Source organism: Mus caroli, chromosome 5 (genome assembly GCF_900094665.2).
Source record: "Mus caroli chromosome 5, CAROLI_EIJ_v1.1, whole genome shotgun sequence".
NCBI lineage: Eukaryota > Metazoa > Chordata > Mammalia > Rodentia > Muridae > Mus > Mus caroli.
In genome coordinates this window covers 90,396,096-90,420,500 of record NC_034574.1, presented here as the reverse complement: position 1 = coordinate 90,420,500, position 24,405 = coordinate 90,396,096, and the positions used below count along the sequence as shown (strand labels likewise).

The window sequence follows — 24,405 nt, the reverse complement described above, 5'->3', positions numbered from 1 at the left end:
GAAACCTTCCACGAGTTCAGGGTGTCTGCATTACATAACAAGACACTATTTAAAAATCAGAAATGCAGGCCAGGGGCAAGAAACTAAGAGGTCCCATCTAGAACTGCAAACAGGAAGTATGAAGAAATGGCAAGTGGAGGGAGGCTAGAAAACTTCAAAGCCCATGATGTCCTTCCTCCAGCAAGGCTGTACTTCTCCATAGGCCTCCCCAGACAGTGCCACCAACAGGGTCAAATACTCAAATGTCTGAGCCTGTGTGTTCAAATGCATGAGCCTGTGTGTGTGTGTGTGGGGGGGTTGTTTCTCATTCAAAATACTACTCAGAAATAAATCATTTAAAAAACATGGTCTTAGGCATAATTCCAGAATGCTGCCCAAGATTGCTATCACTTAGTGTAGCATCCTGAGAACTAACTTCACTGCCTGTGAGTGATGCTGCTGCTGATTCATCTCCATTGTTTCATTGCTATGTAGCAGAAGGAATTTTGGGAAATCAGCAAGCTCTCTATAGAGAATAATACTTTTAGGGGCCTGATATAATTAGAGGAGCTATAAGAGATTTAAAGCAGATTCAAAACTAGTGGTATCTGTTAGTAGCTTTTTAATAAGTGTTTGTGGCAGTTTTCCTCTTAACCCAGCTAGCTCCCAAATAATTGATATTGGATCATTATATTTGTTTAACAAGCTTTAAGGGCACAACAACTGAGCAGTATTATTCTATTTTAATCCACTAAACTAATCTGGCTTCCTCCCAATCAAAATCACAGTGATAACTGCATTTTAGTATGAATCTGGCTCTCTGGGCTTCAGGGATTTCCTCAGGATGTCCCTTGGACTCTCTCACTGTGACAATTCCCCACTTCCTCTCCTTCCTGCCCCTCCCCTAGCTGGGAAGCAGTTCTGCTCTATTCTCTCCTCTGTTCAGTCACTGACCAATCAAGGAATAATTGGAGAGCAATGTTTAAACCTCATTGAGGCAGGAGAGTCTCAGAATAAGGACTGCAACAGAAACCAGCATTTGAATAATACAAGGATAATCCTTACACCATGTACAACAACATTATGCCTATAGGTATCTCTGCTAACTTCAAGTACACAGACCTCCATATTGTGAAATGGTTCACACAGCAGGTAATAATGAGTAGCTCCAAAAGAGCTAAGAAAACTCTCCTTTGGTAGGGATGGTAGTTGGTGTTATCAACCTGAGAAGATCTAAAATCACCTAGGAGATGAGCGTGTGGAAGACTATTTTGATTACCTTACTTTAGGCAGAAAGATCCAGCCACTATGGGTGGCACCATCCCCTATCCTGGACTGAAAGTGGTGAAAGGTAGCTGACAAGCATCATGAGTTCATGCACACTACGCTTCCTGATTCTTAACGCCATGTGACCAATCGCCTCTACCTCTTGATATTTTAACGTCCTGCCATGACAGACTCTATCAATTAACAGAGAGCCAAGATAAACCTCATTTTCCCTTAAGCTACTTTTGTTAGAGTATTTTATCATTGCAGCAAGAAAAGTCACTGCTACAGTAAAGTGGAAGCCTTGGGCTTACATCTGCAAAAATTGAACTCTACCAACTTGAATACAAAGTTAAGAGGAGCCTTAGCCTAACAGGAGATTACAGCTCTCATTGGAACCTGCCTTTTTGCTTTGTACAACCCTCAGCAAAGCAGCCCACCTAATCCTGAGGTGCACACACTGCTGAATGACAGTATTATAATGCAACAAACATCTTCTTCAGTAAGTTTCTAAGTGTGTTATCGAAACACAAAATTGAGACAGTGTGTAATGTTCTCTTAAAAATTAGAGATTAAACCAGATGTCTGGGGAAAATAATTATTACATTTAAGGCAAACAATGGTTTGGTATGCCTAAACAGTGCTAAAATTAAATATTTTATAAGTGTGTATACTGCCATGGATAGAGCTCCAACATAGACAGATACTGAAGACCAGATATGATGGCACATGCCTCTAACCCAGCACTTGAAGGGCAGAGGCAGGAACAGTTCTGTGATTTTTTTTTAAGACAAGTCTATTCTGCACAGTGAGTTCTAGGCCAACCAGGGGTACACAGAGAAATCTTTTCTTTAAAAGAAAAAAAGGAAAAGAATAGAATTGGAGAAAAAGAGCTGGTGATGTAGGTCAGTTGTCAGATCACAGAATGTAGCATGCATAAAGCTCAGAGTTAGGAGAAGCCTGTGCATGCCTGGGATCCCAGAACTCAGGAGGTGGAGGCAAGAGGACCAAGGCCATCATTGTCATTCTAACGTTTGCTGGGATACATGAAGCCTGTCTCTAAAAGACAAAGAAAACCCTAAACAAGGAAACACACACCAAATTTTTAAAAATTAAAATCCTGTTGAAAAAACACAAATCATCAAATACATAAGTATATAATTATGTTCATATTATTATTGAGAAAACTTGTATAATTTTTAACTTAAGGATGCACATAAATATGAAATATTTAAACATACAAGTTAGAGTTGTATGGAGGAGAAAGAAAAACACACACACACATATATGTATACACACATACTAATACATATTTTAATATATATGTCCTAACACTTATATTCTAATATATATTCTAACATATATTGCCAGGGGTTATGACTGGAATTCAAAAGTATTAGCACTATCTTACTTCTTAGCCCATTGCTGAATACATGGGAATTAATTTGTATTTTTTAAGACCATCTATTACTATATACATTTACATGGATAACATATTTCACCTATTTAAAGAGTCCCCAAATCTTGAAATATAACCTCTTGTCTTCTTACATTATGCTCTGGATAATAAGTTCATCAAGTGAAACCTGCATGCATGGCTCTCCAAATGCATTTAAATACAGTAACAGCCAAGGTGGGAGTCATTGCTTCACCCTAATTGGTGATGGCAGTTGAGGCAGATTAGCAGAGTGTGCCAGGAGACAGGGACCCACGTGCCATCATTCTTCTGTGCTGTATGCTTTGCATGTTCAATCTGCTACGTTGGGGAAGTGAAGCAGAGAGGAAACCCAAGAGCTAATGACAGTGGGGCATGAAGACACAAGCAGAAGATTGCAAATATGTTTTGTATTTCTTGACATAATTAGAAAATGAATTGTAAAGCAGTGCTTAGCTGCCAGCCACATTGTGGAGAAGCTCCTTGTCTAGCTGAACATTCACTCATAATGTCGAGCTGATTTGGGTTCCCTTTGAATGGACGAATCACCTTTGTGAGAACCCTAGGGACTCCACTAATCTATATCCCTGAAACTTCTTGAAGAAATATGACATGTCAGGCATTCCTATGATTTTTATATTAATCCTCTAAATCTACTTCTACTTCTTAAATCCTTCTATAAATCCAGTTCTGAATGTTGCTGTCGTGTGTGATCTGTATGCCTGGAATGCACTTTGTGGCGAGACACCAGACAGATATATCCATGTGTCATACATTCTCATTGCTTATAATGAAGTATATTTTAAAACATTATTATTGACACAGTGGGAAGGAGAATTCACCAATTTCTTTTTCTTGATGTAAAAATGTGTATAATTACTTGCTGTTACATAAACTAGATTAGTGTTGGGCTAATGGAAATTAAATTTACTTATTAAATTCTGCTTTAATATTAAAGTTCTACCTTATCTGCCTCCATTCAGAATCCCAACATTCCACTACCACCCAAAATAAGCAAATGTTATCTGTATTCAACTAATACAGAATTGTAGAGCTGGATAAGATCAAGATATCACATGCCTGAGCCTAACAGCAAATTGTTTGACATAGTTATTAAATAATGCCTTTTTAGACAATCTCTGGAAAATACCCAAGTTTAAGGGGTAAAAGTCACTTTACAGGCGACTAACATTTGGCATTCATACACAAAACAGCTAAGTCAACTACCAAAGCAACAAGACCATGCAGAATGGAGATGATAAAGAACGACATCTATGAGGGTTGGCAAGCAGTTTTATCCAGGAAACCACAAGCCAGGTACTGTTGTGGATTGCCCTGGTGTTGTTTGAATTTTGATGTTTATTTTGCTTCCCCAAAAGGAGTTGTCAGGGCTGAGGAGTGAATGATGTACTCAGGTGACCTCATGTGAACCTTTTCCCCATTTTAACTTGTAAAATAAAGTCGGTGATTGGGCAGTGGAAGGGAAGGTGGAGCTAAAAAGTTTGAGGGAGAGAAGGAGAGAGAGGAAGACTAAAGAGAAACGGATGGAACGAAAATGGAGCAGAAGCACATGGCCTAGAGAAACCACACATTATAAGGGATCTTGTAGCTGGGGAATATAGTAGTGTAGTGGTAGATCTGCCCAATCTAGGTGTGCAGCTCATATTCATACTGACTTCTGTATTCCTTACATGGGCTTATTTGGATTGGAGATTTACTGCAACTATGTACTTGGGAGCTTAACGTACTGTAAACTCCAAAGCTTTAAGATTAATCTCTGTGTTGGTTTTCATTTCCCTGGCTCCTTCTCTCACCTTTCTATTTCATAGGGTAAGTGAGGATAGTCGGCTCCCCAGCACACACCAGGGGGCCATGGAACACATCACATGTGTAGACTTTCTAAATGGATGGCCTGTACTTAGCATTTGCCATTATAAGGCTTAAGTGGAAGAATGTGGGATAAATCCATTGTTGTTGGTTTTTCTCTTGAGTCCTTTCTAAGTTAGAGATTCTTACTTATCCATCCCACAGTCACCCTAACGCCACCTTCCCCAGTGTCAATGTATTGAAATCTACTCATAATAGCTGCTCTTCTATACCTACTGCATTAACTTTTCTTTGAGAAACTCTTCTTACCAAATGTCTATCAACCTTCCAATGAGCATATTCAGGACTTCAGGATGAGTAATTTGAAATAATAAAAAAATCTATAATGGTCTTCCTTTATAGACAGTTCTCAAATAGATTACACCCCTTTCATTCTCAAAGCAAAGTAGTAGAATTATTATGTAGAGTTGTAGCATTCATAGGAGAAGACACATATCCTTAGAACACTGAAGTGATCTGTCCAAGATCGTCATTAACAAGTCATAAGAATGTAAGTCAAGTGTGTGCTTACCATGCCCACATAATTCATTAATGCCACTTCACCCCTGCTCATCACATCCCTTTACTGTCCCAGGTCACTCCCACACATCCTCATATCTATCAAACAATACCATCATGACTTCTGTATCCAGTATATTACTGTCCAGTGGCACATAGAACAGTCAGATACTGATATGGAAATAATCTGGCAATTAATGAAACAGTTTATGGTGCCCCCACAAGCAAAAACCCTACAAGTTATAAGTCAACCATCACTTCCTTTACCTTATTAAAGCATTTATTAATACCTGGATTGTTTAAGTTCTCTATCTTGAACTTGAAAAGTAGCTGCAAATTATAAATTCACATTAAACACATAATGGATTGCCACAATTCTTATACCAGTCAGCAATCTGCAATGAAACCACCCCATGTAATTTAAACTGAGGAAATTTAATACATAGACAGTGAATGATACAACGGGCATGAGGCCAACAGGGGATGGTAAAACAACCAAAAGATTAGCAACAGTAGTACTTGCCTAGGAGCCTAACATGACTGTTCTCTGAGAGGCTCTACCAAACAGCTGACTGAGACAGATGCAGAAAGATACTTATAGCCAATCATTGGATTGAGATTAAGGACCCTATGGAAGAATTAGGGGAAGGACTGAAGGGCCTCAAGGAGATGGCAACCCTACAGGAAGATCAACAGTTTCAACTAACCTGGTCTAAACCCTTGGAGCTCCCAGAGACTGAGCCACCAGCCCAAGAGCACACATGAGCTGATCCTGAGGCCCCTAGAACATATGTAGCAGAGGGCTATCTTGCCTGGCCTCAGTGAGAGAGGATGCACCTAATCCTGTAAAGACTTGATGCCTCCAGGTTGGGGGATACAAGATGGGAGGGGGAGTTTGCACTCTCTTAGAGGTGAAGGGGAGAGGGGGCAAAAATTATGCAAGGGGGGACCAAGGGGACAACATTTGGGATGTAAATAAAATAATAATAATAATAATAAAAGAAATTACTCTTACTTCTAAGACAGGGTGAAAAAAGTTAAAGTTTCTGTTAGTCAAAGACTTAAACACTGTCTAGCTGGAAGCTAAAACCGACTACCTTTGTGAGTTGTCACTAAAGATGGCTTCCTCTTGCCCTTTTCTCCTACTCTCCTGACCACTCTGCAAGCCACAGATCAAATCTCCCTAGAGTCAGCTAGCCATGGAATCTGAGGAACATCTTTTGCAGGTATACAGTGGGAAATACATATTAGTGAAACAGACTACTCACCTCTGAAGGCCTAAAAGAGAAGTTTAGAACCATAATGTGATTGCTTAATTCATGAGATTTATTTCTGGGTCAGATAATGAAATGATCTGCAAACCTCTGAGAAGCCCAGACATTAAAGCATTTGCTAGATAATACAGCTGGTTAGAGAAAATGACACGAAGCATACAATATTAAAAGTGGTGTGGCATAAATATCTTCACATTTTCTCATTAAATACTTGAAGTAAGAAAACTTGGTAGTATTCCATAAAAATATGTACTATAATCGTGCAATTTATTTGTACCCAATACAGGAAGATTGCTTATTCTGTCTCAAATTATGGGTGCCTCTGATGACATATCCATACTATAAGCATCCACTCAAGACATATTAGGCAGTATGTAGTTTGCAAATCCCTGGAAGAAAAAAGTTATTTTCATGTGACAGGGAAAGTCCTCAGAAAGTGAAGAGAAAAAAAAAATGAGAATTAGATGCACAGATAACCAGGTTATGAGTGGCGTAAGTCCAATCTTAAGGTCTGCCAAAGACCAGCCTCTGCTTGGAGAAGGGTTCTGAAAGAAGAGGTGTTTAAGAGCAGCAAAACAAGGAAGTGAAATTATGGGTCCAAGCTGGCAGCAAAGGTTTTGCTCAGGACAGCTTTCTAGATTGCTCACTCTGTGTTCTGCTAGAGACAGTTCTCCAAGCAGTTCTCTCTGGCCATTCTAAATATTCTCTGGATAGCTCATCTCTTGCAGAGCAAAAGCCTAGGCTTTTAAAAAAAATTGCATATCAATAGTCATTATTGCAGGTTCCCCTTCCTCCATCCTTGAATCAGCATCCCATGACCCCAGCCCCCTGATTCTTAGGAGATAGCAAGCACATTTTTTTTTTAACCTTGTAAAAGAATTCAGAGTTTCTGCTTGCCTCTGTAAAGTACAGGTGATAAACTAGTTGGCTGGGACCCTGCCCTGAAATTACCATTTATACCTAACCTTGCTCTCTTCTAGGCCAACCCTGACCTCAAGAATCTGCCTGCCCTTGTAAGCATAAACAAAAAAACCTAGCTGACCTGGATCTCCTGCCATCACCACTCCCTAAATCTCTGTCTCCAAATTCGGCTCATAACACAGCTGTCTCTGTTCCTTTACATTTGTGAGGCTCCTTATACAATTCATACTGCATCCTTATATTTTACTTAGTTGAAAAATTCTATATTTTTGAACTCATATTTTTAAAGTTCTTTCCACAGCCTGAAGGGCTGTCCTAAAGGTCCCAGCATTGGCCATTTTGCTGAGACATTAGCCACACCTCCATGTCCCAGATTTGTGTAGTTTCTAATTATCATGGAGTCATTAACGTTAACAGGGTGGACATTTCTTGAAGAAGAAACATGAAAATATGTACATTATTATACAAACAAGCCTTAAGCCCATAGAAGCTATCAATATTCATGGAGGTCCATGCCTGCTGTTCTAGGGGTGGGAACCACATCCTTCGACCCTTACCAAGGCCATGCCCAAGCTCACATCATCGGTTGTCCAATTGGAGTCTATAGCACTGGTCTGCCTGTGTTTCTCATCTGCTCCCCACCTCCCTTTGCAGGGGAATGGTCATTGACACAGTGCTGAGTCCTTTGATATTGGCTTCATATCCTAAAATGAGTGTAGATAAGTGAAACCCACACTCAGCTACTTCTGCCTATAATCCTTAGAAGTACAACCAGATTTGCTCATCTAATACTGGTGCCCATTATACATCAGAAGAAACAAAGGCTTCCTCAGAACCGTCCTGGATATTGGTACAGAGATTATGGGAACAGGGGAATAGAAAGGAGGAGGTAAGGAGCTGATTAACTGAAACTAAGGACTATGAAAAACCCTTATGGGAACTCACCCATTACTCGGCAATGGGGTATCACCCTGAGTTACTGGGTAGGGAGGTCACAGAGGTTGCTGAAACAACAAAAGCTGTTGCCACTGCTCCTGGTAACCCACCATAACTCTATGACAAGGGCCTAATGATGTAGACACCACATGCTTTGGGTGTAGGACATAGAGAAATCAACTTCAAACTGATGAGACTTCCTCTCTGCTGGCTGAACTTCATAGCGCCAGAGGGGTGATGTGGTAGCATCAGTGGTCTTCCCGAATGTTGGGCCCTGAATGGTACAATACAGACCAGCCAGGCAAGATATATCCAATAGTGGCATGCAATGGTCACATGGCTAACATGGAGTAACCAACCATTTTCTGACTGAATTTTAGGCCTGCTCCACAGGGGGGAAATCATGTCTGCTAAACCTCTTTAAAAGTCCATGGTTGAGGGAGTCAAAGGTGGTGCCTTAGAACTTAGCATCGCTGTTCTGCTAAATAGTCATGTTTTCAAACTGCTCTCTAAATATGTACGTTTACAGACATAGATATGGATGTTCTCAATGTTGGTCAGAAAAGTTCTTTTGCAGTGGGAGGTGATCATCGCAAAAATCCATCCTTGGTCAGAGTGGTAAGAATAAGTGATTCTGTGTTCTGAGTCCTAAATGGGATTAACCTTAGTGCCAAAACTCTGGGAACATCACAGAATCAGTCTTTGGGAGGGGTGGCCCTTGGTAGGTTTCTCATGCTCCAGTGGATGGCCCCATTCCTGTGCATGTAAAAACAACAGTAAATAGACTTAGTGGGTTATTTAAAAAGGAAGGAAAAGACAAAGAAAGCATGGGGTTGGGAGTTGGGCATGCATGGTGACATCAGAGGGACAAGGGAGTGGGGACCAAAGGGCAGATGGGATCTTAGTTTGATGTAATGTATATGTGTATAAAATTCTCAAAGAATAAAGTATAAAATATATTTCAAAAATAAAAAAAGATGAGCCCTTCAGTAGAACCTTCCTCAAAATGACAGTACTCCCTGAGAGAGAGAAAAAAAACCTATTAAGACTTACCTGATTTTGTACCACATTTTGATTATCAGTCCATCAATTGATGATGTACATATAGGTTGATTCAATATCCTAGCTATTGAGACTAGAACAGCAATGCTCATGAATGTGCACGTACCTCTATATGACAGAAAGCCTTTGAGTATATGCCCAGAAGTGCTATTGGTGAGTCATATGGCATTTCTATTTCTAGGTCTTCAGAAACTTTCAAAATGGCTACACTGGTTTATACTCCTGCTAGCAGAACGTTAAGAGCTCTTTTCCCCCGACATCTACATCAATATTTGTACCCTACTTTTGTTTAATTTCTTTAAAATTAAAAAAAAAGTGTGTATATGGTATATGTACTTGTTTGCGTGAATGTGCACACGTGTGTGTGAATGCTCAGGTACATGCATGTGTATAAGGAGGTCAGAGGTTGTCCTCAGGTGAGATCCTCTATCACAAGATAGGGTCCGTCACTGAACTTGCACCTCATCAATTTTGCTATGCTGTCAGCCCATGACCCCCAAAGGTTGATCCCTCCCTCATCTCCAACCCAAAACAGCTCACAGCTGATGTCATGGAACTGTACTTCCAGACATGGCTTTAATTTTTGAGCATTCAATGATTCAAAGTTCACTTATTTATTTATGTAGTGTGTGTGCATGTGTGGATGCTATAACAGGTGTGTGGAGGTCAGAGAACAATTTGTGGAAGTCAGTTCTCCCCTTCCACCACGTGGGTCCTGGGGATTGAACACAGGTTTTTTTCTGGCTTGGGTTAAGTGTTTTTACCTGCTGAGCCATCTTGATGGGCTAATACATTTTTAGAGAAAAATTAAATATAATTGTTAACTCATATTAACTCAAAATATTGTATAATAATTGTATTTCTTTTAAATATTTTCTTGATCATAGAGAATTTCATACTGTCAATGAAACAGGATCACACTGATCCTATTTCTGCCTTCTAGCTCCCACATATCCATGGACTTTGCTCCATATCACTTGATAACTGACTCAAGAGCAAGGTCATGCTGACCACATCCCCTGTTATGTTCTGTGTGAGGTCTATTAATCTTAAGAAATTCCACAAAGCTTTACAAAGGACCCAACAATTTAAAGTCAATATGAACTGCTATGTCTAAAACGGCTTGAGTCAGAGCTGACCACTGGGCAGCACTTCCTGCACCTGCGCATGAGCTCACTATGGTTTTTGTGGTTTTAGCCTTTATAAGCTGACAGAGAAAGGTGTTTGTAGCCATAGCTCAGGCCCTGAATTCTGAGCTACAGCTCTAATCGAGCAACATTAGGGTGTGCATTCAATAAACCATCCCTGTCTGACTGAGATCACTGTGTGGTTTGTGGGGTGACTCCTGGACCCCAACAGGCATAATGGCCCATACCTGTAAGACACTCAGTAATGTGAGATAGAAGAATTGCCTTGTTAGAAGTCAGCATTACTACAAAGTACTTTGCAGACCTGTCTGGACTACACTGTGTGATGTTGTCTAAAGAAGAAATAAAACAAGTAAAAATAAAAGTATTTCTAAAGGCAAAGAGCCTCTTTTGTTAAGTCATTCTTTTTTCATTTGATTGATTTAAATGAGATGGGGACTTACATCATTTTGCTGCCTTCTAGTGATACTAATATTCACTCAACACTTCCTAGCAATGGAATAGAGGAGAAAACCATGCAGTGTGGTGCACAGGCCTATAATCCCAGCTGTCTGGGGGAACTGAAGTAGGATGATTTCAAAATCAAGGTGTGCCTGGACTTCAGAGCGAGCTCAAGGACAGCCTCTGCAGCTCTGTCGCAGGTGGCCCATGCCTTTAATCCCAGCATCCAGGAGGCAGAGGCAGGTGGATCTCTGTGAGTTCAAGGCCAATCTGCTCTATATTGTGAGTACACCTTGATGGCTCCTGCAGTAAATTTGACTGGATCTTCAGGATAGCTAAGACTATGTAAAGAGAGACCCTGCCTCAAAAAAGAAAAAAATGGACAAATAGACAGAAAGAAAAAAGAAAGGAGGGAGGGGTTAGAGAGGGAGGAAAGGGAAGGAAGGAAGAAAGAGAGAGAGAAAGAGAGAGAGAAAGAGCGAGAGAGAGGCAGGAATGCAAGCAAGAAAGGAAGGAAGGAGGGAGGGAGTGGTGGAGAAGAAATGGGAAAAAAGAAGGGAAAGAAAAAGAAAGAGAGAAAGAAAAGAAACACAGACTAATAAAAATCATAAGCAAAAACTTGAGCAGCCACTTCTCAAAAAGGAAACAGAACAAATAATAAGCAGGTGTTTGTTGTCACTAGTCACCAGAAAAATGCAAAATATGCCACAGTGCAATACCTCCATCCCTGCACAAGAATAGATAATAGGAAAAGAATGGAGAAATCATATGCGTTGCCAATGTAAGAAATATCAGATCTGAGACTTTTGATCAAATACTATAAGGCATGTATCTAGGACAAGGAATTAAGATCTTTCTAGTTCCCCCACCTGTAAGACCTTTATGCTAATGTTTTAATTTTCTCTACCCAGTAAAACCTTTATTTATATACAGGTCCTCTGCTCTAGTCCAGAATTTGATGTCCTGGAACAGTGGTCCCTTCCCCTTTCATTTCCTGTGCACCAGTTTGTTTGTTTGTTTGTTTGTTTGTTTGTTTTTCAGACTAGCCATCTGAGTAAGACTGTAAGGCCCTCAGCCATGGGGAAAGGACACAGCCACCCCCAGAATTAGAATAAAAACCAAAGGTGCTTTTTGTGTGTGTTCACTCTTCTGAGTACACCCTCTTGCTCAAGGGTTTTGCCTTGTCCAAACCCTTCATGTGGAGGGGTAGTCTCATTCTTTGTAACCTGGAACATATTTCTACGAAGAATGAAGAAGATTTTTTTTATTTGCAAATTTGCTTAGGAATATTTATAACATTTGAAAACCATTACATTCTCCAGTCCAGGTGAGTATGTACATAAATATTCAACAACATTCTGCCATGCGCTCCATACTATTCCAAACTGGAAATACCACAAATAGCCATGAACAGTAGAGTTTCTCAGTGAATTGGAAAAAAAAACAAAACAAAACAACAACTTAGAAATTATAGCAAAGCTTCAGTCTGAACAAGATGGCTGAAACTCACATGTAGTACATAAAAAAATACACAAACAAAAAATGAGGACAGTGTGATTTTTATATATGAGACCTACTCGGTAGGACTCCAGAGGATTAGAAAAAAAACAGACTACCTCTGATGGCATTGACATTCTGGTTTATTTAGTTACATAGGGTTGTTCAGATGTGGACAAACTAAAAGGCTAAAACTGCATCCAAGAGTCTCTCTTAGCTCAGTGGTTAAGAGCACTGGCTCCTCTTCCAGAGGACCTGGCTTCAATTCCCAGAACCATATGGCAGCTCACAACTGTCTGTAACTCCAATTTCAGAGAGGCTCTGCCAGTGCCTGACAGATACAAAATACAAAAGTGGATGCTCATAGCGTTCCATTGGACAGAGCAAAGGGTTCCCAGTGAAGGAGCTAGAGAAAGTACCCAAGGAGCTGAAGGGGTTTGCAGCCCTATAGGAGGAACAACAATATGAACTAACCAGTACCCCACCCCACCCCCAAGCTCCCTGGGAATAAATCACCAACCAAAGAAAACACATGGTGGGTGGGTTGAGGAGGGGGGGGGGACCAGGAAAGGGGATAACATTTGAAATGTAAATAAAGAAAAAAAAAAATATATATATATATATAAACCTGAGTCCAAATAGAAGGCTCATCGAATACAGGGAATATAGGTGGCTTGATGACACATAAGGAGTTGAGTTCAATCCCTGGGACCCACACGTTGGAAGATGAGATTTCTTCAAGTTCTCTGACCTGTACATGTACCACTGCACACACATGCAGGTATGCAATGAGTCCCATACCTTTTAAACCGAGGATTCAGCTCCTCTTGCTCCGCCCTTTCCCAAATGTGAACAATCAGAGGCCTGAGAACAGGAAGCCTCATGGGCTGGGACAGCAGACTTCCGGAGGAAGCGCACTTAGCCCCGCCCCTTCCGCCCGTAGGCCTTCCCGCCACCAGTTTCTGCTCCGCCTGGCTTGCTGAGGACCATTGCCAAGGCAACGACGCCAGGATGAACATCCGCAATGCCAGGCCCGACGACCTGATGAACATGCAGCACTGCAACCTGCTCTGCCTGCCGGAGAACTACCAGATGAAGTACTACTTCTACCATGGCCTGTCGTGGCCCCAGCTCTCCTACATCGCCGAGGACGAGGACGGCAAGATCGTGGGCTATGTCCTGGCCAAGATGGAGGAGGACCCCGATGATGTCCCCCACGGGCACATCACCTCGCTGGCCGTCAAGCGCTCACACCGGCGCCTCGGCCTGGCCCAGAAGCTCATGGACCAGGCCTCACGGGCGATGATCGAGAACTTCGGCGCCAAGTACGTGTCCCTGCATGTCAGGAAGAGCAACAGGGCGGCCCTGCACCTGTATTCTAACACCCTCAACTTCCAGGTCAGTGAGGTGGAACCCAAGTACTATGCCGATGGCGAAGATGCTTACGCCATGAAGCGGGATCTCTCACAGATGACTGATGAGCTGAGGAGGCAGCTAGTGCTGAAGAAGAACAGATATGTGGTTCTGGGCTCCGAGGAGACCCAGGAGACACAGGGCGGCACACTTCCTGATGCTGTGGAGGCCTGCCTGCCCGAGAACCCCACAAGCAAAGACAGTGGCAGCAGCGACAGCACTGATGTCCAGGACAGCTCGGAGGACTTGGATTCTATCTCCTAGAGCATTTCCTGAGGTATTCTCTTCCTTGGCCCCGCCTCCTCTGTACCCCTTTGGGTCATATCTTGGCCTGCCCAGTCCCATCTTGTCCCACCCTTTTGTACTTGTGCTAGGTTTCTTCCTGAATGCAGTGAAGGTTTCCACAGTGTTACCTTTGCCATATTCTTGCTAAAAGGAAGATTTCTTGTTGAAATCCAACAAGTGTTTCTTTTTATAGAAAACAGGATGTATTGAACTATAGACTATGCAGCCAGCGAAATCCAGAATGGGAATGAAGGAAATTTGACAGAAGAATGTCCTGGCCTCTCCAGAAAAGAAGTAGCATTTTAAAAAGAGAGGGTATGGGCAGCTGGGAGTGTAGCTCAGTGGTCCTGCTCCTGCTTAGCATGCGGGATTTGGCTATCACCACCACCAAAACAAACACAAGAATTTTTTAGTAAACTAAAGATAATAGCAACCAAACAACCATTGGGGGTACTGTTGTAATCTTCATTCAAACAAACCAAGAAGACATTCTCTAGTCACCCAGGCAAAATTGAGACATGGACTCTATTCTATTAAGTGTGTTAAATGTAAAATGAAGTAATTATCCTACAAAAATACTTTTTTTTAGTCAGATTAACTAATATGATGGCTAGAGTTTGATTTAAGATACACCAGCAAAAATAAAGGGACAAAAAGCAGTTCTGATGAGGAATTCAAATAAGATAAACAGCCTAAAAGGGGAAGGGTTGCAGTGGGGCGCTGAAGCTTGTTTATCTAGCCTGTGAATGGCCCTGGGTTTGATCGTAAGGACTGCAGAAAAGGTCTAAAAATAAAATAAGAACGCCAGCCTTGTAAAAGCTGTTGAAGGCGAGAAATGTCTCCTCGTGGGTTCCTTATGCTGTCTTTTCACTCTGGGATTTGTGAAAATTTACACAAAAACTTAGAGCAAAGTATTATACTTGCTAAAAACATTCTAAGAAGCCACTAATGCACACATAGTAGCATATGTCTATAATCCCAGTTCTTATGAGCTAGGAGGATGTTGAGTTTGCAACCACCCTGTGCTAGTGAGATCTTATTTTTGTTTCTTTATTCCTATATCTTTAAGGTAAAAGAAAAGCTGAGCTGGCGCAGGGGCTCCAGGCACTTGCAGTCAAGCCTGGTGGATTAAGTCTCAATCCTTGGGACCTATGTGGTAGAAAAGAACCAACTCCCAAAAGTTGTCTTCTGGCCTTGCGACACATGTGCCCCTAAGTACACACAAATAATTAAAAACACACACCAACAAGTACCTTTTTAAAAGCTACTGTCTTAGTAACAGGCTTAGTCGTCCTAATAAAATACCAGAGTAGTACTTCCAGAAAAAAAATACGTCATGTAATTCCAGGGTCCATGTGCCAAGAGCAGTTTTAGAGTTTCCATGGGATTCATCTGATCCAAGATAAGGGAAGACTGTAAAGGGAGAGGTAAAACTGAACAAAACAGATATGTCATCAGACTCCTACCTGTCTTATAACCTTACTAGACAGACAGTCACTTACCTAAAGTACACAAGGCCTGGGTTCTACACACAGAACTGTGTTTAAAAAAAAAAAAAAAACTTTTATCACTGAAGAATTTATTTAAATAAACAGATTTGTTTTTTTAACATTACATCTTTTAAAAATCTCTCTGGAAGGATGATCACTTCGGGTACTCTGTGTCTCTTCATTATTGTTAGTTGAGAACAGGGCTAATAAGAGTTGTTTTAAAAGGCTACATCTGAGATGTAGTAAATTCAGAAGCCCTTATGACCTGAGAAATGAAAACATCTGCTCATCTATTAGATAAAGAGAAAAATACCAGAAAAGATTGATTCTTGCCTGGCAGTTATAACTCTCATACAAATACAATTACAATTGAACTGTTTGTGTAGGCGGCATAATTGCATCTTCCTTTCCTATATTCAATCTCACCTTCCTTCCAGGTTGATATCTCCTGAGATGATTTTCCTTCCTTTTAGACCAGCTGGCCTTGAATTCTATAGGATGCACCTGCTTCTGCCTTCTGAGACAGCCCTGTGACCCTATCTAATACTTTCTGCTTGTTCTTCATCTTTGGGTCATACCCAACCAGAGGCCACTGTGGACCTTGTTGGGGTCACTTTGGTAGTTACAGTATAGTGCTCTGCATAAAGCAACTAAACTGTTGCAGAGCAGTGTGGGTCTGCAGAGTGAGGAAGACTAGGTGGAGAGGAAAAGAGCTCTGCTCTGTAAACAGTACTCAAGATCCACCTAGAACAGGTTTTTGCAGTACCTTTGATAATCTGGTAAAGCCTAAGCTAAGGACCTCTTCTCGGGAGGTAGATGCCAAAAGGCATTACAATCATGGATTATAAGAGAAAAATTTACTGAAATAGGATCATCAAGGATTTCAAATGTCTGTAACAATAATACATGTGCTTTAGTAGGTAATATGTGTATTGATTAGTTATTTCTGGGCAGGTTTGAGAATAGTATAAATTACATTAGAGATGCCTGCAATAGCTATACTATCATATGAATGTACTACAATTTTATTGTGACAAAGCCCTAAGTATAGCAAGTACTTGTAGTGCATACATTCACAATTGAAACAAATGCAAAATTTCAGCTCCTTGCTTCCTGACACCCATTTTCAAGAATAATGTCTTCCATCTGTTCATGCACATTTAGGTAACAGGGAAGAAAGCAAATACAGAGCTTATTACAGGCTTTAAAACTCAGCACCAACTTAGCAGTTAATAGCAAGAGAGAGAAAGAAATGTAGTTGAGCTTTGTCCCAGGAAGGAATGGGAGGTATTCTGGCAAACAGCATCATTTCTTCCACAGTGGGAAACCTTTGTTATGGTGTAGATGTGAAAAGCTGCCTCATGCCCAGCCAGGAACAGATCGCTATTACTCCCCTTCAAGACATGCCACAGGGAATTCTGGGAGTCCACCTAGGGTTTTCACATAAATAGCATGTTTAGTCTGCTTTTGCACACATTTGGGAAAGGTAGCAATGGGATCTGCCATTTTGTCTCTTTCAAGTCTGAAAGAAATGATCCCTCCACTCTAATATCTCTCAATTGTCAGAAGCTTTACTGTGTCCCTTTGAACCCTCACCAGCTCGTAGCTTTACTTGCCTGTGTGGGAAAAGGCATTGGTGGAGCAAACCGGGGCAAGAGGGAGATGAGGTTGGGCTGTAAGAGTGTCACTGCACTGCTGCAGTTTGGTGCTCCCTCCTAAGGAGCTAGAGTTCACATGCATATGCGAAAAAACCCTAAAAAGCTCTGTTTCATTTTTCCTTATTTCCATTTTCAGGTGAGTAGGACAGTTGGTAAATGGGGACCTTCCCTGAAATATACTGTTCTCACCCTAAAAATAATAACAAGGATTACTGCTTTTCCTGTAGTGCTCACTGTGCTGTTACAACTGTTCTCAAGACTGTCCAGGTTAATCATGCAACCCCTGTAAAGTCAGTGGGAAGAGTACTCCCTACGGGTCAGGTGTGGTAGAAAGCACTGCATACCCAGGGCGTGAGTGGATAACAGTGACTTAGCCACTCAGGCTCCATGGATAGGAAGATGAACTATGAGAGGTCTGGTCCTGCTAAGCACCACTCACAGTGTAGATTCTGCTACTGATAGAAGCAGATAGTAACTGACTCTGTAGCTCCCTTCCTTCACATTCATCAAACAGGGAGTGGTGAGGCTGAGCAGCAACAGTTTGCAGACTTGGAAGGGAGATGCAGTTGAGAACTAAAATAGCTTTCACTGACAAGCTCAACGTCAAAGCACTTAGCTGAATCAACGCTTGGAAGCAGCAGAGTTTCTAGGGAGCCATAGCAATGAAGACAGGTCAGTTCAAAACATGCTAGTTGAGGCAGGAGTGGCATCAAAATCAGCTTGTCTTCTGGCAGGCATATTTGCCCCACACTTAATAACTAAAAGGAGAAATCAAAGTGTTGGCGGTTTTTTGGTTGAGCTAGCATCACTGCGTGAACTAAGGTTACTTCCGTGACTTTCGCTTTTCTAGTTTATTCTTCCTGTCGCAAAGCTGTCATTCTAGCAGAAAGTTGTTAAATATTCACATGAGCATTCACTGAAATAGACTGTTCTTAATTTTACCAGACAACTAATTATAACTGGAATGATATAATGAAACGTAGGAGAAGGTTAGAGACTGACAGGCTTGGTAAATTCCTAGTATAACCTTAGCCCAGATATGCCAGGAACTATAGATTTCAAAGGCAGCTGCACACTAGGACAATACAGAACATTGAGAAGAGATGAAATACTGTTTTCCAAAGCTGATCAGATAGAGTCTATTTGTTGGATTATTTATCATCTCTAACTGTTGCCTTTCGATCAGTGTGTAATACACACAGGCTGGCTGACACCCTGGCAGAGAGAACACATAAAAGCAGAGATTGGTTTTCATCTAAATTTCACTTTGTGTACTCTCGTTGCTCCAGTATGGAAGATCAAATATATTGACTGGTGAATAAGGTAAGAAAAAATACATTAATATTACAAAGGGAGAGTGTTCTTTTTAAAAAGCAAGTGTAAATCTTTCTGAAAATATTCTATAGTGACATTTTAAAAATTAATATCTCCAGAATATTGCAGATTTTTCATATTGTAAAACCATAGTATTCTCTTCTCTGTAAGGTCTTATTAACAGTCACCATTCCTTCTGCAGGCTGCCATGACCTACCATTCAGAAGCCTCGTGCTATAGCATTGGAAGTAGCTTAGCAGTGAGGAGCATGCAGTGCTCTTGGGAAGGACCTTAGTCTGGTCCCCAGCACTACCTACAACTTCATGACACTGTCTTCTGGTCTCCAAGGGCATCTGCAAACAGACATACACAGAGCTAGAAATAAGTTGTACACATAAAAGAATGCCTGACAATATAAAAATTGAAGTTAATAAGTTAGTAAATTAAGGGATACAATATATCTTTTAAAGAAAACAGGTAAAGTGTCGGTACTGTTCAATGAAACAAATTGACTTAGAGCATATATAATACTGTTATTTGACTTTTTCACTTTAGTTTCTTAAAATTGCCAAGCAATATTTGCTGAGATAACTAAAACACCCATAAAATATTTAGGGTTTATATGTTTGTGCATAGCTGTGCTGTCAGGGTTCATTCAAAGCTGAGAAAGGTAGTGCTCATGTTTATAATCCACTCCTTCACATCTAGCTCCTCTTCTCGTAGAGCAAGTGGACTTCTTTCTTTGCATAGGTATTTGTATTCTTTTGAATTGCTTGTGTGTCTGTGTGTGATTGACTGTGGGTGCTTGAGGAGGCCAGAGGCATAGGATCCCTCTGGAGCATGAATTACAAGTGGCTGTCAGCCACCTGGCATGGTGCTAGGGCCTCTGAAAGAACAATGCAGACTCTTACCCTCTGAGCCATCTCTACAGCCCCCAAATACCCATTTGAAACACTATAGACTTTTCATAATACTTTCTCCTACTTGATTCTGTGTTATTCTGGAAACAGCTTTCTGTAATGATCATTTTTGAACAAAAAATATCTTGTAATTGCTCTGTGCATAAGAATAGCCTCTCTTTTACTTATTTGTATGCAAGGTAAATGGAAAAAAGATAATTCATTTTTATAGTTGTGATATTTTACTATTTTCAGCTAAAAATAAGCAGAAACACTCGAAGGCCTAAAAAAAAAAAAAAAAAACTCAGTCTAGTCATACATCACGCAGACATTTAACTAACAAGGATTAGAGCTCATATCTTGTTTATCTTTTAAAATATTAAGCATGATGGTAATTGCTGGTAGGCACTCAGCAGATAGCCATTGATGAGATGACCAGGCCTTAAATTATATTGAAGACTCACAATCCATACTCTGGATTCTTGACCAATTCTTACGGTAAAAGACGACTTACAGTACAGAACACTGCCTCACACTAACCAGGATAAGGCATTTCATTCCTGCACTGTTACATCTTTCTTCCTTTTTCTTTTAAATGATTTGTTTTGTGAAACAGTATCCAGGCAGGCCTGGAAATAGTGATCTGTCTGCTCAGCCCTCTGAGTGCTAAGATTACAGGCATGCACCATCATACCCAGCATTGAAAATCCTTTTGAGTGAAATAGGATGGGAAGGTGACAAAAGAAGTATTTTCATTTCTTTAGGTTTGAATACATTCTCTAGGGCAGGTCAGCCTGTGCCCCCACCCCGCCTCCCTTTCTTAGAGGAGACTGGGCCTACATATATTAAGAAATGCTTATGGGGTCCTGTTTGGGGTGTGTGGGAGAGCTTCATTCCTGTAAGAATTTGTGCTGTGTGGTCTGATTCCCACCTATTTCCATGGGATCATGTAGAATACAGAACAAACTGGTTACTGGCTCCTTAGTGAACTTGCATACATTGTAATCCCACATTTTTAACTTGTTTGGGAATTTCATACACTTATATAATGCACTGAGATCAAATACATCTTTCCTTCCTCCTCTATGGCTACCACCACTTAGCCTCTTGACTTCATGTGCTTTAAAAAACTGTGGTTCTGCCTGTATGTGCATGAGCTAGAGTCCCCTCCTGGAGCATGACTACCCGTCAGGGACCATGTGTCTGAAGAATTCTTCCATAGCACTTTCAGGGCTGTCAGAGCCTGTGCCTTCACTGCTAACACACTCTCTTTTCTCAACAGCTTCGCTGGCCTTCACGTCTCAGCCACACCTATTGTGTGAAACCTGACTTAACCGGTACACTCTGCAGTATCTTCTCTGCTGCTCTGGAGTTATTATCTCCCAGTGACTCCAGAAACTGTAAAGCTCTCCAGAAACTTTAAAGCTACTGTGATCATGAAGGAACACCTCAGCGCAAGAGCCAAGGAAGCTTGAGGCCTGCTGTACATCCCTGGCGTTCTCTCACTGTGCTGCCATTGGATTGTTTGCCCTGGTCCTGTGTTGGCTTGTAGATACATTGCACAGTTGTCTCTTAGAAACGACAAACAGGAAGCAGGGACAACTCTGAAGGTTTCAGCTTGTGGGTTTTGCCATTATTTGTCTGGGTTTCCATCACTAAGGGGATAGTTGGGGCCATCAAGTTAGACCTTAGGCCCCTTTCCTCTTCTAGTGCAGTTTACCTGTTTCCTCTTGCTTTCTGTGCAACTACATGTGTCCTATCCTCCACGATTCAAGGGGCATTTTTCCCCCTTTCAGTGGGAAAACGTGATAAAGAAGGGCTCTACTACACCATACAAGCAGAATAGAATGTATAAACTTTAAGAAAAGAGCGACCAGTAATAACGCTCATCTGCTTGTACGTGTCAGTTGCGTTTTGCTTTTTGTGTTTGTTTTCTTCTGTCATGATGTCACTTGCCATTTACTGAGGCTCTCAGTGTTTGCATGCAGTGCTATGGCATTCACTAACATGTAGCCCTGTGAGGTGGTGGACATTATTATCTCTGTTTTACAGATAAGAAATTGGAAGCAGAGCAGGAAATGATTACTCGGGATCTCAGCCCAACCCTGCGGAAAATCAAAGCCAGTTTCTTCTTTGCTCCTGTTTGAACTCAAAATGTATTTGCAAAGCAATGTTAAAGTGTCAAATGGCAAAGAAGAGACTCTGCTCTTTAAAGATGTTCAGTATTGACTTAATATATGACAGCCAACCACATGTCAATTGTAAATATTTATGTAACCTTCAATTGTAATCCCTGGTGAGTGTCTCAGTAAAAGTAAGTGTAGGCAAAGGGCTTTGGCTTCCCCAGAAAAGATAGATGGACTTAGAACAGAGTAATGTTTTTATATTCTCCGAACATTAATTACCAAAATGTTCAACATGTTCATGTTTACATTTTTATGAAAACTGGACTATATGGATTTCAGTCTAAGCCCTGACATTAAGCAGCTGATGACCAGAGATGAGTGTGTTCTGTAATCCATCATTAGCCCTGCTAAGTACTTCGTATAAATCGGCCCCAGTGTGTGGAGAACGCCTGGCTAAGGGTAAAGGCTTGCCTGAGGCACACATACAACTTTCTTTTCTCCATAGAAGGATTTGCCACTTTGTGTGTCAACCTAGTCCTCGGTCTTTCCAATTTCCTTTTTTTATTTTTTTTTACAATTTTCTCCCTTACCTCTGAAATGGTTTTGTTCTTTCCCCTCAAGCATATGATTATCTCTTTATTTTTAAATATTACAGCTTTCTAACATCTGTCTATAGGGCAGCAAAATCTTACTGATAAAATATTCCGTGTTTTCCTTGAGCCCTTGTCAATATGTCTTCGTGGTAACAGCCCAGCAGATGGAGAAACAGAAGGAGGAGCCTCAGCTTACCTGAGTGATTTCTCCAGGCCAGCACCAGCCACACTGAGTCTCTAGTAAGCTGATCTTAATCATCGCAGCAATTGGGAAATCAGAAAGGCTTCCGGGTGTTTGCAGTGCCCCTGAACGAAGCCACCAGTGCTTTGCATTGTCACCAGGAGACATCAGAAATCCAGCAACGCAGCAGCCTACCGAGTTTGGGTTACAACAGTTTAGATAATAAAAGTAAACAATGTTCTAACATTGTTTAGGGCTTAAGTTAAGCAAGTTCCCAGACGATTCCGGGGTTGCGCTGCTGATGGCAGAGAAGCAGCCGCCTTCCTATTCCTGGGGACCTCGGACGCTGCTTTCATAACAACACTGTTCTTTTCACACAGCCAATTATGATTCTTTTCTCTGAACAGAATGCTTGCTTTTTTCCTTAAGCCTGGTCCTAGAGAGACCCAAGCAAGGATGTAGAATAATATTTCATGGTATGAGTGTAGTGCTGGCTGTAGAGTGACTCACGCCCCTTCTGAATTTGTGGCTTTACAGAAACTCTAGTGAACCCTGTTTTGTCAACAAATTGTTCAAAGCTCTTAGTCATCAGGACATAAAGTCTTGTGTAGTTGGGTTATCAACTTGTGAATGAAGCCTGTGGCTTACATAGCTAAAAATCTGTTCTTCCCTTGGAGCTAAGAGCAATAAGAAAGAGATGATATGAAATCAAATAATGGAATATGGGAGTGAGGGAGACACACAGAGTAGTGCCAGAAATTGAGCCAAAACTGGTAAGCTTTAAAAGGATCAAGAAATAAAGTACTTTTTCTCATTAGTTCTATGTAATGCTGATACTGACTAGTAATGGTCACGAACACCACCTTCTAACCCGTCTAAGACACTTGTTAGATTACTTTAAGTTAGACCCTAAGTAATTTAGGATCTCACTCACTCACAGAAGTGCTATTTGTGACACTGTGTCAAGAGATTGGTGACCAAGTTATTTCAATAGAAAGTTTCAGACATATCAAAATACATACAATAAAAATGTTGATTTATAGTGCATGAAGTGAGTTAATAATAACATTTATATCTTCTATTGGAATCCTTTGATGTGCTGAATCCTTGCATGGCTTCCAGAGACTTGACCTAACTGGGTGGTGATGGAATGGAAAAAAGACAAATGCAGATGCACAGACAAGGTGGGGTTGGGTGGTCGGGGCTTTGATGGAGAATGCAACACCATGGGAACTAAGAATGTTTATTAGACTTGGGCACAAAGAGGCAGGGTTTATGGTACACAGCTCAATCAAAGAGGCAGATTTAACTAACAGTAAGGAGCTATCCCTGTAAAAAACAGTCTTCAGAACATAAGTATGAGGGAGAAAGCAATGGTGGGGGGACCTTTTCTGTACACACTAGCAACATCTGCATACAGACTAAAGGAAGGCCTTGCCATCTATCTCTACGCCTAACCCAAAAGTGGGGAGGTGCCGTTTTCCCATGAATCCTTGACATGGCCATATCCACAGTACACATTCAGAGAATTCTCTGCTCCCCACAAGGCTATATTAGTTTTCTTCCCCATCTTTAAAAACATGCATGGTCTGTGGGATTTCATTAAGAGTTTACTTCTCTATTTTATTTTGTTTTTGTTGTTTTGTTTTGTTTTGTTTATGTTATGTTGGGTAGGCACATATGCCACAGTGGTGCCCATGTGGAGGTCAGAGGACAGTTGTGGGAATTGGTTTTTTTCCTTCTGTGTGGGTCCCAGGGAGTGAAGGTCAAATGCCCTACCAGCTGAACCATGTTGCTGGCCATAGAACAATCTTGATAGCCCTAAAGATTTCACTTCTAATTCTCACAATTATTCTTTTCATTGACAATAAATTAACCCAGACACTAAAACTTTTTCATTCTAACATAATAATTTGAAAAGGACTGTTAAGTACTGCCTCCCTCACTCAGAATTTTTAGCCAATTTTTTTCATGAAATTGCTTCAGAATCACACAGGCACTGTTAAAGGTGTCCTTTCCTTACCTCTTGGTCAGCTTTGGGAAGTCAGGCCTGCTGTCATGCACACTTTCCTGCCAGTTGCTTTACACAGTATCATCTGAAA

General features: G+C 41.0%; 1 protein-coding gene across 1 annotated transcript; it reads left to right on the top strand.

Moving 5' to 3' along the window:
- Positions 1 to 13,279: 13,279 nt before the first annotated feature.
- Naa11 (N(alpha)-acetyltransferase 11, NatA catalytic subunit) lies at positions 13,280 to 23,350 on the top strand. Its single transcript, XM_021163183.1, has 2 exons — positions 13,280 to 14,034; positions 20,686 to 23,350. Exon 1 carries the CDS (start codon positions 13,356 to 13,358, stop codon positions 14,019 to 14,021), a length of 666 nt encoding a protein of 221 aa, XP_021018842.1. The 5' UTR covers positions 13,280 to 13,355; the 3' UTR covers positions 14,022 to 14,034; positions 20,686 to 23,350.
- Positions 23,351 to 24,405: the final 1,055 nt, after the last annotated feature.